The following is a 13,835-nucleotide window of genomic DNA, read 5'->3' on the forward strand; positions in this document are numbered from 1 at the left end:
TGCAGCCTACATTTTTTTTTTTTTTTTTTTTTTTTTTTTTTTTTAAAAATGTTTCCTTTTTTGTTAAAAAAAAAAAAAAAAAAAAAAAAAAGAAAGAAAGAAACCAACAAAAAACTTGTTGGCTCTTATGTGGTGGTTTTCAGGAAAACCTCAAATAAAAAGATACATTCAGTTTGTTATCCCTGAAAGTGTGAAAACAAAATGACTTAGAACTGATGTTTGTTTATTCAATTAAATGCAGTTCCTTATGCTCAAGTTAGGCTTTTGTGTCTGTAGTAGCCAGTCAAATGTTTCTACAGTTTACTAGCTAGGCTGGAGAAGGCACTGAATATTTAAATAATTCGGAGAGCTTCTTTGTGTCTGGGCTCTCCCTTCATCACATGACTACCCACAATAAGGATATTTGACCTATTAATACTTTAACAAAAGACTTATATGGGAATTGGATGCTGGCAATTGCTTAATAAGTTAAGACTGGTGAAGTTTTACAATGGCAAATACTTGTTTAAAGAGACGTATGTTCTCATTCATATATTGTCAGTGGAATTGTAAATTGGTATAATTTTCTTTGGAGGGGATGTTGGCAGTAGGACCCAAAGTCAGGAAAATATTTACGTCCTTTGACCCAGTAGTTCAATTTCTGGGAATTTATCCAGAACAAATAATTAAAATGAAGACATAAGCTATATTGCAAAGATGTTCCTAACAGCACTGTATATAATAACAAAATCTGGAACATAACCTAAATACTAAATAATAAAGGAATGTTTAAATAAGTTACTGATTTTCAACCCAATGGAATATTATATAGCTATGAAAAATGATAAACATGCTATGTACCAAATGTAAAGGTGTTTATAAAACAATTCAATATCCTTAAAGCATTTTGTAGAAAGACAGGCATGTATGGATTATGCTTTACAGAAGACAAATTCTAAAGTACTTAAGGTGAAAAGTCACATTCTTGGATTTATGTAGTAAGATTTTTAGCAAAATGCAAAGAAACACAGTTAACTCTAAGATGACAGTGGGAAAATTTAAACTTGTAGAATCTTTGTAAATTTTCAAGTTGTATTCTGAGAAAAGACAAAATATGCATTCCATACTGTTGACTGACTGCACAGAGAAAGCAGCAAGCTGTCTTTGAACACTCTGAATATAATCACTGGTATGCTTAAGAGCACAAAACGATTCTCAAGGGTTGCTAATGAGCTGTAAACTGCCAGCGTCTTGCATGTGGAATCTCTTGGGAGCAAGAAAGTTATTTTGGAATAAAAATTTTTTAAAAAATCGCAGAAGTCCAGATTTGGCCACCCTCAAATACCCTCCAGGGACAGAGCGGTCAAAACTCCCTTCTACAAAAGCTAAAGAAGGGGAAGTGATGACCCCGTCTTTTGTGTCTGCTTTCAGTGCAGAAAGTTGGTACTTACAGTTAAACATAATTATCCCTTAAATCCCAGGTGCTTAATTCAGCCCATTAATGTTGCTGCACTGAATGGCTGATTCAGTAGGTTCTGAGGCTGTGTTTTTTTGGTCACAGGCTAGCTCCATTCCTCAATGCTGGGAACAGAGCAAAGGCATTAAGGCAAAGTCCCAGCCTGCCTCCAACTTTCCCAGGAGCAGGAAAGCACTTGCCGATTTGGATTTGAATGGGATATCCTACTAGGTTACATACTATGGAAAAAGGAGGATTTATGGGAGGATGAAATGTCAGAGGGCAGGTACATTAGGCAGAGAAAGTCAGTCTGCCAGCTGGAAAACAGGGTTTGCCTGGATCAACCTCACTGAGTTAAACACACACACAACTGTATGTGAACATGCACAAAGATTGTTGTTCCAAAGGCGTCAAAGCTTCAGGACTAAGGGTGACATTTTTGTTCTTCTTTTTTATTTTTGAGACGAAGTCTTGCTCTGTCACCCAGGCTGGAGGCCAGTGGCGCGATCTCGGCTCACTGCAAGCTCTGCCTCCCGGGTTCCCGCCATTCTCCTGACTCAGCCTCTCGAGTAGCCGGGACTAGACGCCCGCCACCATGCCTGGCTAATTTTTTTTGCATTTTTAGTAGAGACGGGATTTCACTGTGTTAGCCAGGATGGTCTTGATCTCCTGACCTCATGATCCGCCCGCCTCAGCCTCCCATAATGCTGGGATTACAGGCGTGAGCCACTGCGCCCGGCCCCTGCGCCCGCGCCTTTTTTTTTTTTTTTTTTTTTTTTTAAAGACATAGGATTTCACCATGTTGTCCAGGTGGTCTCAAACTTCTGGACTCAAGAGAACCTGTCTCAGCTTCCCAAAGTGTTGGTGTTACAGGTGTGAGCCACTGAACGCGGCTGAGGGTGACATTTTCATAGAGGGGTATTTCACGACAGGGTTGGAGAATGGTCGCATGATTATGATGAACTTGAGAGGCCAAGATGCAGCTGGAGGTCAGAGGCAAGAAACCCCAAGTAGAATGTAATGAAGGAGACAAGGACTTTTTTTTGTGTGTGTGAGGCAGAGTCTTGCTTTGTCACCCAGGCTGGAATACAGTGGTGCAATCTCTGTTCACCGCAACCTCTGCCTCCCAGCTTCAAGCGATTCTCCTGCCTCAGCCCCCCCAAGTAACTGGGACTACAGGTGCATGTCACCACGCCTGGCTAATTTTTTGTATTTTAGTAGAGACAGGGTTTCACTGTGTTGGCCAGGATGATCTTGATCTCCTGACCTCGTGATCTGCCTATCTATTAGGCCTTCCAAAGTGCTGGGATTACAGGTGTGAGCCACCGTGCCTGGCCGAAACAAGGACATTTTAGAAAAGAATGTGGATGTTTGGAAATCTAAAGAGTAATGCTCAAATGAGATAATGCCTTGATGAAAAGCTGTAGTAGGATATTGGGGGTGATACATATATATGTGTGTCTGTGTGTGTATAAAACATTAGGCATCCAATTATTTAACCACCCATATAGTTTGGCCCCAGGAATAAACACCCAGCCTGGCTGTACCCAAGTTCACTGGCTGAAAGTTAGCCAGCAACAATGTGTGGAAACTTTGTGTGTTTTGAAAAAAGAAGTAAAAGGCAGGGTGGGGGTGGTGATGGTGAAGTTGGAGCTACAAAAGCAAGCATGTTTTTGTTCATTGGAACAATGCAATGTGATTTTGGGAAATTTTCAGTGTAGAAAGTCGACTGATGATGTGCTTCTATGAAACTGTGTGCCTGATCCAATCAGAGATTAGAACATAGGATGCAGATGATTCAAGAGGAGAGAACAGAGTGAGAGGTACGTGCTGTTTTAGCAGGAGACTAATAAGCAGGGTCTAGAAAGTATTTCCGGCTGGGTGCAGTGGCTCACACCTATCATTATCCAACACTTTGGGAGGCTGAGGCGAGATGATCACTTGAGTTCAGGAGTTCAAGACCAGCCTGGGTAATGTAGTTTAACCAGTCTCTAGAAAAAATAAAAAAAATTAAGTTTGGTGTGGTGGTGTGTACCTGTAGTCCCAGCTACTCTGGAGGCTGAGGCAGGAGGATCACTTGAGTCCAGGAGGTCAAGGCTGCAGTGAGCTGTGATCACACCACTGCACTCCAGCCTGGGTAACAGAGTGAGACTCGGGAAAAAAAAAAAAGAAAGAAAAGAAGAAAGAAAGAAAGAGAGGGGGAGACAGAGAGAGAGAGAGAGAGAGAGAGAGAGAAAGGAAGGAAGGAAGGAAGGAAGGAAGGAAGGAAGGAAGGAAGGAAGGAAGAAAGGAAGAAAGAAAGAAAGTTTCTGTCCTCCCACTACCCATCTGCAGAGAACCCTTTTGTGCACAGGAGCTACTTGAGATGGAGAAACCACATCAGAGTGATTTCAGCTCTCCTTAAAAACTGGCCCAATGGAGAGAATCTAGTGTCCCACTGGGATGGTATTCCTGCAGACTCCCCCAGGGTGGATAGCTTCACATTTGAGAAGGGGGAACCAAACACCTGGTGGATGGATGCATGAGTATCCCACTGGGTTACAGATTCACCTCGGGTTTTGTTTTGTGTGTGTGTGTGTGTGTTTTTTTTTGAGACGGAGTTTTGCTCTTGTTGCCCAGGCTGGAGTGCAGTGGCGCAATCTCGGCTCACTGCAACTCTTGCTTCCCAATTTCAAGCGATTCTCCTGCCTCAGCCTCCCGAGTCATTGGGATTACAGGCGCACACCACCATGGCTGGCTAATTTTTGTATTTTTAGTATAGACTGGGTTTCACCATGTTGTTCAGGCTGGTCTCAAACTCCTGACCTCAGGTGATCCGCCCACCTCGGCCTCCCAAAGTGTTGGGATTACAGGCCAACGTGTCTGGCCAGGTTTTTTTGTTTTGTTTTGTTTTTTTGAGACAGGATCTTGCTCTTTCACACTCAGACTGGACAGCAGTGGCACGATCTTAGCTCACTGCAGCCTCCAGGGTTCTAAGTGATGCTCATTCCTCAGCCTCCTGAGTAGCGGGGATTATAGGCATGTGCCACCATGGTTGGCTAATTTTTGTATTTTTAGTAGAGATGGTGTTTCACCATGTTGGCCTGGCTGGCCACCTTGTGTATTTTTTGGCTGGATAATTAGTGCAGACACTCAGACTTTTCCTACCAAGGGTCCTGAAGGTGCCATATGCCTACTAGCAGGCAAGGCCACAAAATGACACAGAAGGATGGCATCTGTGAGGATCAACTTTTGTTGATCCTGGTCCTTCAGCAGTGGCAGTGGTATGTGGATGGGAAAAATATCCATAGAGGAAAAGAAACAAGTCCATCAACCCACAAGTGAACAATTACTAATACTCCCTTGAGAATAGCTGAGGAGGAGAGAGAAAGAGAGAGAGAGCGAGCAAGAGAGAGAGAGAGCGAGCAAGAGAGAGAGAGAGGAAGCTACACTTGGAAAGAAGATTGCTTTGTATTTTATTTACAACAGAATGTAAGAAAAAGTGAGTTATTAACAATAATAAATAACTAGGGAGAAAAACACAGAACGGCCACAAAATGACACAGAAGGATGGCATATGTAAGGATCAACTTTTGTTTGCTTTGCTTATAGCCTGTAACGCTGTGTATTCCAACACCTGGTCCTTCAGCAGTGGCAGTGGTATGTGGATTAATTTACAAGTCAAGATCCCAGCTTGAATGTAAACACTAAAAATTACACTTGACGCTACATGTGAGTGGTACAGGTACAACACCAACTCAAAGACCCTCTTCTGGGTGATATACAGAAACCGAAGGGAAACTTGCAATTTGACAGACATGCTTTCAATTTAAAGCAAAAACATTGAGAGGCTTGTCCTAAAGTACTTGTTAATTTAACAAAATGACAATTATTAATGGCATCTGAAAATTTCCCAACATATTCACATTCTCTTATTACACTAACTCCTAAAAAGCTTAAACACTCATATTTCAAATGCAAACAGATTGTTTTGAAGGTAGAACGCAAAAGAACCCAGTGTTTTGTCTCAGCATGCCAACACTGTGCTATTGTGTACACTTCAGGTTCAGCAAGAATGAATAGTTTAAAATACTTTATTTATAATCAGATTGCAGTCACTGGACAGACTTTTTAAATCTCAAGAACTATGGCTCAGATGACAGATTGTCTCCTAGCCTACTGCGTCAGATGATCAGAAAGGTACTAAAACTATTTGGACAATTCCTCTCTATTGGATTATCTGATTACACATTGTATGCAGAGTCAGCTATACACTGACCCTTCTTAAGAGTAAAATTCCTGTTGACCTAAGCCAGCCAATGACCTATTACTTGTTGTCTCTGAGCCATGAAGAGATGCCAAAGAAAGTAGAATTTAAAAATACACATAAATACATTAGCCCTGAAACTTTTGCAGAGAATGATTCATCGAGATGTGTCAGAATCTATTCTCTTAGTTCACTGTTTATTACAGTGTCTTGAAAGAAAACCACAGTTACTTTTGCAGATATGGTGGTAAGTGCCTGCATAATATACCCACAACTGTGCTACTTAGAGATTTATTTTCAGGACCAACAACATGGCTAATAAATACTTCCAAATAAATTAAAATTTTCCCCACACACAGATGCAAAACCGTAACAGAAGGCTTGATAAATCAGTTCACCAACAAACCCATATTGTTTGAGTTACAACGGTGGCAACTAAAAGTGTCACGGCCTCCTTCGTTGTTATCCTTTTTCTTTGCTTTGTCTTGCAGCAGCAACCCAAAGTGAGAAAATGAAATGATCTTCAGAGGTGATTTCTAACAAAGCTTATGTGTTAAAAACACCAAGATCTTCTCATCCCAGGAAAGCACAACTAAAGCAAGAATGCTGTGCTACAGCCAACAAAATGCACAGGGGCACTTCACATTTGAAATTTTCCCAGAGTCATGAAATGTACAGTCATTTTGATGGTCTCCACTAACTTCAGAGATGAAGATGGAGTGAACATATGTGATATTCTATGGATTATTTAAATTTGGCTACCAGAGACTTAAAACCGATGGTGTCTGATTCACTATACTATATTTATATTTATATATATATATACACAGGTATAATACAGTTTTGGTGAACAAAGTTGAAGGTTTCCATATCGCAGACAGAGGCACTGAGTTAAGGATTCTATTTCCCCCCAAACATGCTTAGCAAATTCAAGTTTCTGCTTTTTTTTTCTTCTAATTTCCATCATGCAGCCATTTGACTTCCATCCTTATAAGAATTATTAATGTTCTGTATATATACATCCATTGCAGGCTTGTATTCCACAATAACAAAGTCATGTATACAGAATGTGAAATGATACTTGAAAACCAAGAGATATAAAATATTGAAGCCATTTATGCCTTTTGATGACTGGGTTAAATATGCAAAGCAGCTAAAGGAATAGCTACACCCCCCACCCCCTTTTTAACGCACACAAAGCACATGTAGACAGAAAAACTGAACATACTTTAAGAGCACACACATTTTTTTTTGGCTAAGAATCACACTACCATGGTAGCTTTGCAACTGATGTCTGTGGTAACATACTGGTTATAAAAGAAATGAAACTCACAAAAGGAAATTATAACTTAGCTTCCTAAAGCATATAGAATTGTTAACCTTGACAGCAGAAGCTACTTTATAAAAAGGGAAAATAGCAATGCTATTAATGGAAAAACTAGGTGCCAGATGTGTTAACAACCTGCACAAAATAAATACATTCTATATGAAAATAATGACCCCACCCCACCTTGATTTCAGCTTGCAAATGGTAAGCAAATACATATACTATTTCAGTGTCTTCTGAAAGTAGCATTTTGCTTTCTAAAGCAAAACATTTTCATTAAATACTACTGTGTGGAGAGGGAGGGATTGAGAAGTCCAAGGGGTCTGATAAAAGATTAAGTTTTCCCACAAGCAAAAATCATGCTTCCATACCATGCATAGAAGGTGTCTTACTAAGATACTACCATTCTTAGGGAAGAGATACACTGTTGATCTAAGCTATTTGCAATGGGTTTCCTTTGAGTTCTAGGTTTATTCTTGTTTTTTTTTAAGCTAAGTATCAACCTATAGATAAAGAAATGATCTTGATAGTCTGACCTATGACTAGAAAACTTTGGTGCTGGGCTCATGGGGCCAGCGCCTGCACCTTGGGAGAGTGTTATCAACCTGAAAGACACTACACAGAGTGCTGAGCACTGAGAGGGAAGCAGGCAGGGTCCACTGGCAGAGAGGCTGTGTGAGAGAAGCAGATTATGCTCCTTGGTCTATTTTGTTTCCTTTGGGATCTGTGTTTTGGGAAGGTCCCTTTCCTGAGGTTGGAGGTTACGATCAGGAAGGCTAGCTGGGGCGTGGGCCTCGAAGTTGCCCAATTACTTCTTCTCTTCCTCTCTCGGAGGACAAAAGTCAATGCTGAGATTCTGCCTGGCCTCCCATCTGTGTTTAAAGGCAGTGAGGTGCAAAGGTGACAGATTTCTCTCTTTAGAGCAAAGGAGAATTGTCTTTCTGTCACTTTGATGAGTGATCTTGCCTCCTGTCAACCTTGATTCTAATCTTGCATTACCACTAGTTGAAGAAAGGAAAGCTAGACAGAAGGGCATCTATTATCACTCCTCCTTTTCACTCTACAAATAGGAGTCAGCAATTCCGCTCATTCTCTCCTCCCACTTGACAGTAGTTACTTGATGTACGTGACAGTCCCAATATTTGTATTTCAAGTAAGGAGCAAGAGAATGACAATCTTTTCTAAGGTCTGGTGGTAGACAATCTGTTCCAGGGAATTCTGGATGTTACTAAGAGTAAAACAAGAAAGGGGATGGGAGACAGTTCTCTTTTTTATGGTTCATGCACCAGACATTCTGACCGTGTTAAAGCCCAGTTAGCTTACTCTACCCTTGTACTTCTTTGAGTGGGTAGATAGTAAATGAATTCTATTCAATTAATTGCAAATTCTGGGAATCTTAATTGATGATGGAAGCTGACAAGTCAAAGTTTGTTGGTACCTGTAGAGAAAAAAGATGTTGCCTCACCTGGGCCTCTTGGTTCCTAAACTGAACCATTCCAAAATCAGTTATGGTCACATTTATCCATGCAATTCTTAAGGATTTCTGAGGCCACAAGGGCACAAAGGGGAAAGTTATTAAAAGACAGAAACAAGTAGAATCTTTATTAAATTCTGTGGAAGGTATAAATGAGTTATTATTAATTGCACTTGGAGCCGCTATAGCTTGATGATTAAAATTTTCAAAAGTTTAAAGAGTTAATTAGGCTCCAAATCCTGAGTCAGACTAACCAAAATAGGAATCTCAGTAACTATTGGTATTCAAGTATTAGTAATCAGCAGTTCAAAATTTAACAACTAAGTATGCTATGCCTGAGAGTATTTTGGAGAATTTTAGATTTGATGAGAGGAAACTGACTTTACTATTTTCTACCATACCTTGTAACAAAAGTGGTGCAAAGTTTTCATTCATTTATCCTTGAAGTGCATGCCAAACCTCATCAAATGCCCAATAACAAGGCTTCCTCTCGAACTTACAGCTATGTGGTTACAGAAGATTCCTTCTGTCCTTTGCAGGTCTTACATCTAATATGATGCTGTGTGGCATACTTAGGGAATCATATTCTACGTGAAGTTACTGAGTCACATGCACGCTCAAAGGTCAAAGGAACACGTTTGAGTGATAAAGCAGTCTTTTTCTCTATCAGAAGATTCTTAAAAAAAAACAAAACAAAACAAACAAAAAAAAAAAAACCGAAAACCAATGAAAATATAAAACCCCGTAAGATATTTATATAAAGTTACTCAGATTTGGGCCGACATGGCTTATCTGAAGGGTGCATGCCAGGTAAATTCAGGGTGGCTTTTTTCTCAGGGTCTGGAAGTGTGAGCGTTTCTGGGGCAGACTTTTTCCGGGGCCGATCTTTGGGAACAGACAGAAATTCGGGTGCATCTGTGGAGAGAGGGGTGGATGGAGCACTAGAAGGCGCACTGCGGACAGAAGAAGGCAGCAGGGGGATGCTGGAGATAGAAATTGCAGGTGGGAAAATGCCGATTTTCTTGTTGGTGGCTTCCTGAGTGGCTCGTTCGAATTCTCGGACTTCATCCATTGTCATGTCTTCAAGGGGAAAAACAGAAAGAAAAATGAGCAGTTATTCATAAGAGAGGCAAATAGATTCATCACTACCCTTGTTTTTACAGGAACTATGGGAACCCTATCATAAAGGGGCCTCTCCCTATTATATACCCAAAGTATCATTGAAATACCGAACCCCTAGTTTTTTTTTTATTAGAAGCTACACCCTGAAAACAACCTTCCTTTAGGAATATCCATTTAAGATTTTCCAAAGCACTCTTCAGTGAGCATTTTAAGTATTCTCAATAAGGACTTGACAGTAGAGTACAGAACTAGACAGGGAAAATGTGTGCTTGTGTGTGTGTGTGCACCCGTGTGCATCTGTGTTGTTTTGGGTCTGGTGTGGGGTATTTGGAGTTATAATTAACTGGTCATCTTTTCCATAAAGATAAGGTAATTAAAACAATCAATAACCCTGAAATGATACATATTATTGTCATTATTGTCAACTTTAGATCATGAAAGTATACCTTTATAGGATACACAGGTAAATTATCAGGATTTTTCAACATGCTATCTTCTTTTTTTTTTTTTTTTTAAATCTGAGACAGGATCTCACTGCATCACCCAGGCTGGAGTGCAGTGGTGCAATCATGACTCACAGCAGCCTCAACCTCCTGGGCTCAAGTGATCCTCCTGCCTTAGGGTCCCATGAGGCTGAAACCACAGGTGCAGGCCATAATGACTTGGTTAATTTTTTTGTATTTTCTGTAGAGACAGGAACTCGCTATGTTGCCTAGGCTGGTCTAGAATTCCTCAGCTCAAGTGATCCACCTGCCTAAGCCTCCCAAAATGCTGGGATTACAGGTGTAAGCCACTGTACTCAGGGCAACATGCTATCTTCTTAATCAATACATACACTTTTTTATTCTGAGGGGTCACAAAGATGCTGTTGTTTCTGGTTTCCTGACTGTGTATTGATCCTAAGAAGGTTCAGAGATTGTGTTTTAATAAATTCAGCTTCCAAAACACATAAATCAATAACATCACCACACCCTGTTAAACATTCCAATTTTAGTATATGTGCTGCCGAAGCGAGCACATGTTAAACATTCCAAAGCCAAGAAAATAAAACCATTTCTTGAGGAAACTTAAAAAGAATAGAGAATGAAAGGAGAGGATCATTTAATAGTGAGGATTCTATTTAAAAGGAAAAAAAGCATGACTTGGAATTCAACAAATAAGACAGTGATACCACCGTTAATAATCATTGTTGGATAATGTAGGTTTTCCAAATACCCGAAATGTTCTTATTAAGTGAGAAAGTAAAAACAGTATTTAAAAAAATGCAAATCTTTCCCTAATGTGTTTAATGTATTATATATACTTACTACATTTGAGACATAATATGTTGAAAATATATCACTGTGCAAAAATACAGTTCCTTAGTTCCTTCTCAGGGTCAGAAGCTCTATTATTACTGTTATTATTATTATTATTTTGAGATGGAGTCTTGCTCTGTTGCACAGGCTGGAGTGTAATGGTGTGATCTTGGCTCACTACAACCTCCACCTCCCGGGTTCAAGCAATTCTCCTGCCTCAGCCTCCCGAGTAGCTGGGACTACAGGCACGTGCCACCATGCCCGGCTAATTTTTGTACTTTTAGTAGAGACAGGGTTTCACCATGTTGGCCAGGCTGGTCTCGAACTCCTGACCTCGTGATCCACCTGCCTTGGCCTCCCAAAATGTTGGGATTACAGGCGTGAGCCACCATGCCTGGCCTTATTACTGTTATTATTAATTATTGTTACACTGGCTATCCCTGGTATCCTTTAACATTTTTATTTGCTGGGAACAGGGAAAAGAGGTAACGGGGCTTATTAAAGACTGAATCAAGGCCCAAGGCTTATCCTGGAGCAAAATGCGAAATCTAGTGCCCATGAATTTTCTATATCTGTTTTGGTCTCCCAGAGACCCATTTTTCATTCTTTCTTGTTCACTGCCATGTACTTAGGAGTTGAAACTTTATTAGATAATATTGGAGGGAATAACCAGCATGAAACAATATAGCCACTTTGGAAATACTGAGTATGTAATGAATATTCATAACACAGTATTAATCCTTAGGGCTTTTTTTTTTTTTTTTTTATGAGACAGAGTTTCACTCTTGTTGCCCAGGCTGGAGTGCAATGGCGTGATCTTGGCTCACTGCAACTTCCACCTCCTGGGTTCAAGTGATTCTCCTGCCTTGGACTCCCGAGTAGCTGGGATTACAGGCGTCCGCCACCATGGCCAGCCAATTTTTGTGTTATTAGTAGAGATGGGGTTTCACCATGGCCAGGCTGGTCTCGAACTCCTGACATCAGGTAATCCACCCGCCTCGGCCTCCCAGAGTGCTGGGATTACAGACATGAGCCACCATGCCCAGCCTAATCCTTAGGTTTTATAACATCAGAGCAAACCAGAAGTATTTTTCACAAAATGAAATCTCTAAGAGGAGTTCCTGGGAACAATTATTAAAATTTTCTGAAAGGGAAAGTTTTTACAAAGGAAATAAATCATTGTGACTGTGTGGGTAAGATATACAATTCAGAATATATCAAGAAAATTGTACCTATAAACAACAATTTTAAAACATGGACTATTAAATGAGCTCAGAAGTGAGATTAAGGTTATATAAAAAGAGGCATTTATTTCACAATAAAGTTGAGACTGAGAAACATTTTAGTGAATCAGGGTATGGTATGTTTTTGCTATGATAACTGGATATTATCTTTGAAAAGCAGACTTTCTTAATCAAGTGGCTGAATACATTGCTCTACTCCACACAGTCAGCAGGGGGCAGAAATAATCTAAAGCACAGAATTCTGATTTTCCACTCTCAGAGGCTCTTAGAAGTTCGCTTCCTTGAAGGCTTTAAACCTGCTCAATTGAAAAGAAGACTTATTTCCTTACTGCTGTGTGCATGGATGTTAATTTTGCCTAATTTCAATCTAATTTGTCCCTGCTTGGGTTGATGATCAAAAATTCATTTAGCACCCATGCAGTTTTTATTTGTGACAAAGAGCCACCTCCTGATTTTCACTGTTTTTCATTATGATGCAGGAGAAAGACTAAGGAAAAATAAATGAGCTCCAATTTCATGGAAATCCAGAGGATAATCGAAATGTCATAAGCATTCAAAATAACCACTTTGTGTAACTTCTCCAGCAGCAGGCATCTTTCACCCTGAAGTCACAGGAACAGCGCTGAGGGGCAGTCAGAGATTATGTGGGCTGTCCCATGGGAAGAACCACTCTATGTTATCATCTTCTACATAGTAAGCGAACTTTATTTTTTATTTTACTTTATTTTTTTTTTGAGATGGAGTTTCACTCTTGTTGCTCAGACTGGAGTGCAATGGTGTGATCTCTGCTCACTGCCACCTCTGCCTCCTGGGTTCAAACGATTCTCCTGCCTCAGCCTCCTGAGTAGCTGGGATTACAAGCATGTATCCCCATGCCCGGCTAATTTTGTATTTTTAGTAGAGACGTGGTTTCACCATGTTGGTCAAGCTAGTCTTGAACTCCCAACCTCAGGTGATCCACCCGCCTTGGCTTCCCAAAGTGCTGAGCCACCCGCCTTGGCCTCCCAAAGTGCTGAGTTTACAGGCGTGAGCCACCGCGCCCCTCAGCTGTGGACTTTAATTATAAAGTAATAATCACAGTAAAACTGAAAGAAAGCCAAGCCAAGGGCCTTATGAGCTGTGAGCCTTCTGGACTTAGAATGAGAAAATCACTGAGCTTAGCATCCTTCAGCCATCTGGTGTCTCCTCTTTTCCTGTGGTTTCCCTTGTTTGCCTGTCATATTTATAGTGAATGGCTTTCAGAGTGGTCGAGGGGGAACTGGGCCCCAACATTTCTAAAAGAAAAGGTAATTGAAAGTGATAGAAATTCAAGGAGAGTTTCCTTAAAGAGCACTTCTAGGGGGAAGTCCTACTGGAATTGGTCTGTGCATAGAGAGGAAACGCCTCTTGCTCCAACAGTTTCCTGCAAATCCAATCACTGCATGCAAAATGGTAGAAGAGTTAGGGCCCTTGCAACCACAAGGGCAATCACATGCAACCAGTTGCAGCACATGAGCCTTGCAGGGCACATTTCAAAGACATGCTCCAAAAATTTAACTAAAAATTTCCAAAGTGCAATCAGAAGGTCTTCACAATTCTAAAGGATCCATTTATGACAACAGCCACATCTAAATTTCCTAGAACTACAGCATTGAGATATATATATATATATATATATATATATATATTTTTTTTTTTTTTTTTTTGATA

General features: G+C 40.4%; 1 protein-coding gene across 3 annotated transcripts in view; it reads right to left on the bottom strand.

Moving 5' to 3' along the window:
- Positions 1–4,870: 4,870 nt before the first annotated feature.
- The window catches only part of PITPNC1 (phosphatidylinositol transfer protein cytoplasmic 1), a 346,211-nt gene continuing 337,246 nt past the window's right edge, over positions 4,871–13,835 (bottom strand). For 2 of the 3 annotated variants that reach the window (XM_017855834.1, XM_017855835.1), the window contains exon 9: positions 4,871–9,562. In XM_017855834.1, the coding sequence (XP_017711323.1) occupies positions 9,246–9,562 (317 nt within the window). In that variant the 3' untranslated portion in view covers positions 4,871–9,245. The remainder of the gene's footprint in view (positions 9,563–13,835) is intronic. The other variant, XM_017855836.1, reaches the window with a different exon arrangement.

Source organism: Rhinopithecus bieti, unplaced genomic scaffold (genome assembly GCF_001698545.2).
Source record: "Rhinopithecus bieti isolate Rb0 unplaced genomic scaffold, ASM169854v2 scaffold_39870, whole genome shotgun sequence".
In the NCBI taxonomy this organism is placed as follows: Eukaryota; Metazoa; Chordata; class Mammalia; order Primates; family Cercopithecidae; genus Rhinopithecus; species Rhinopithecus bieti.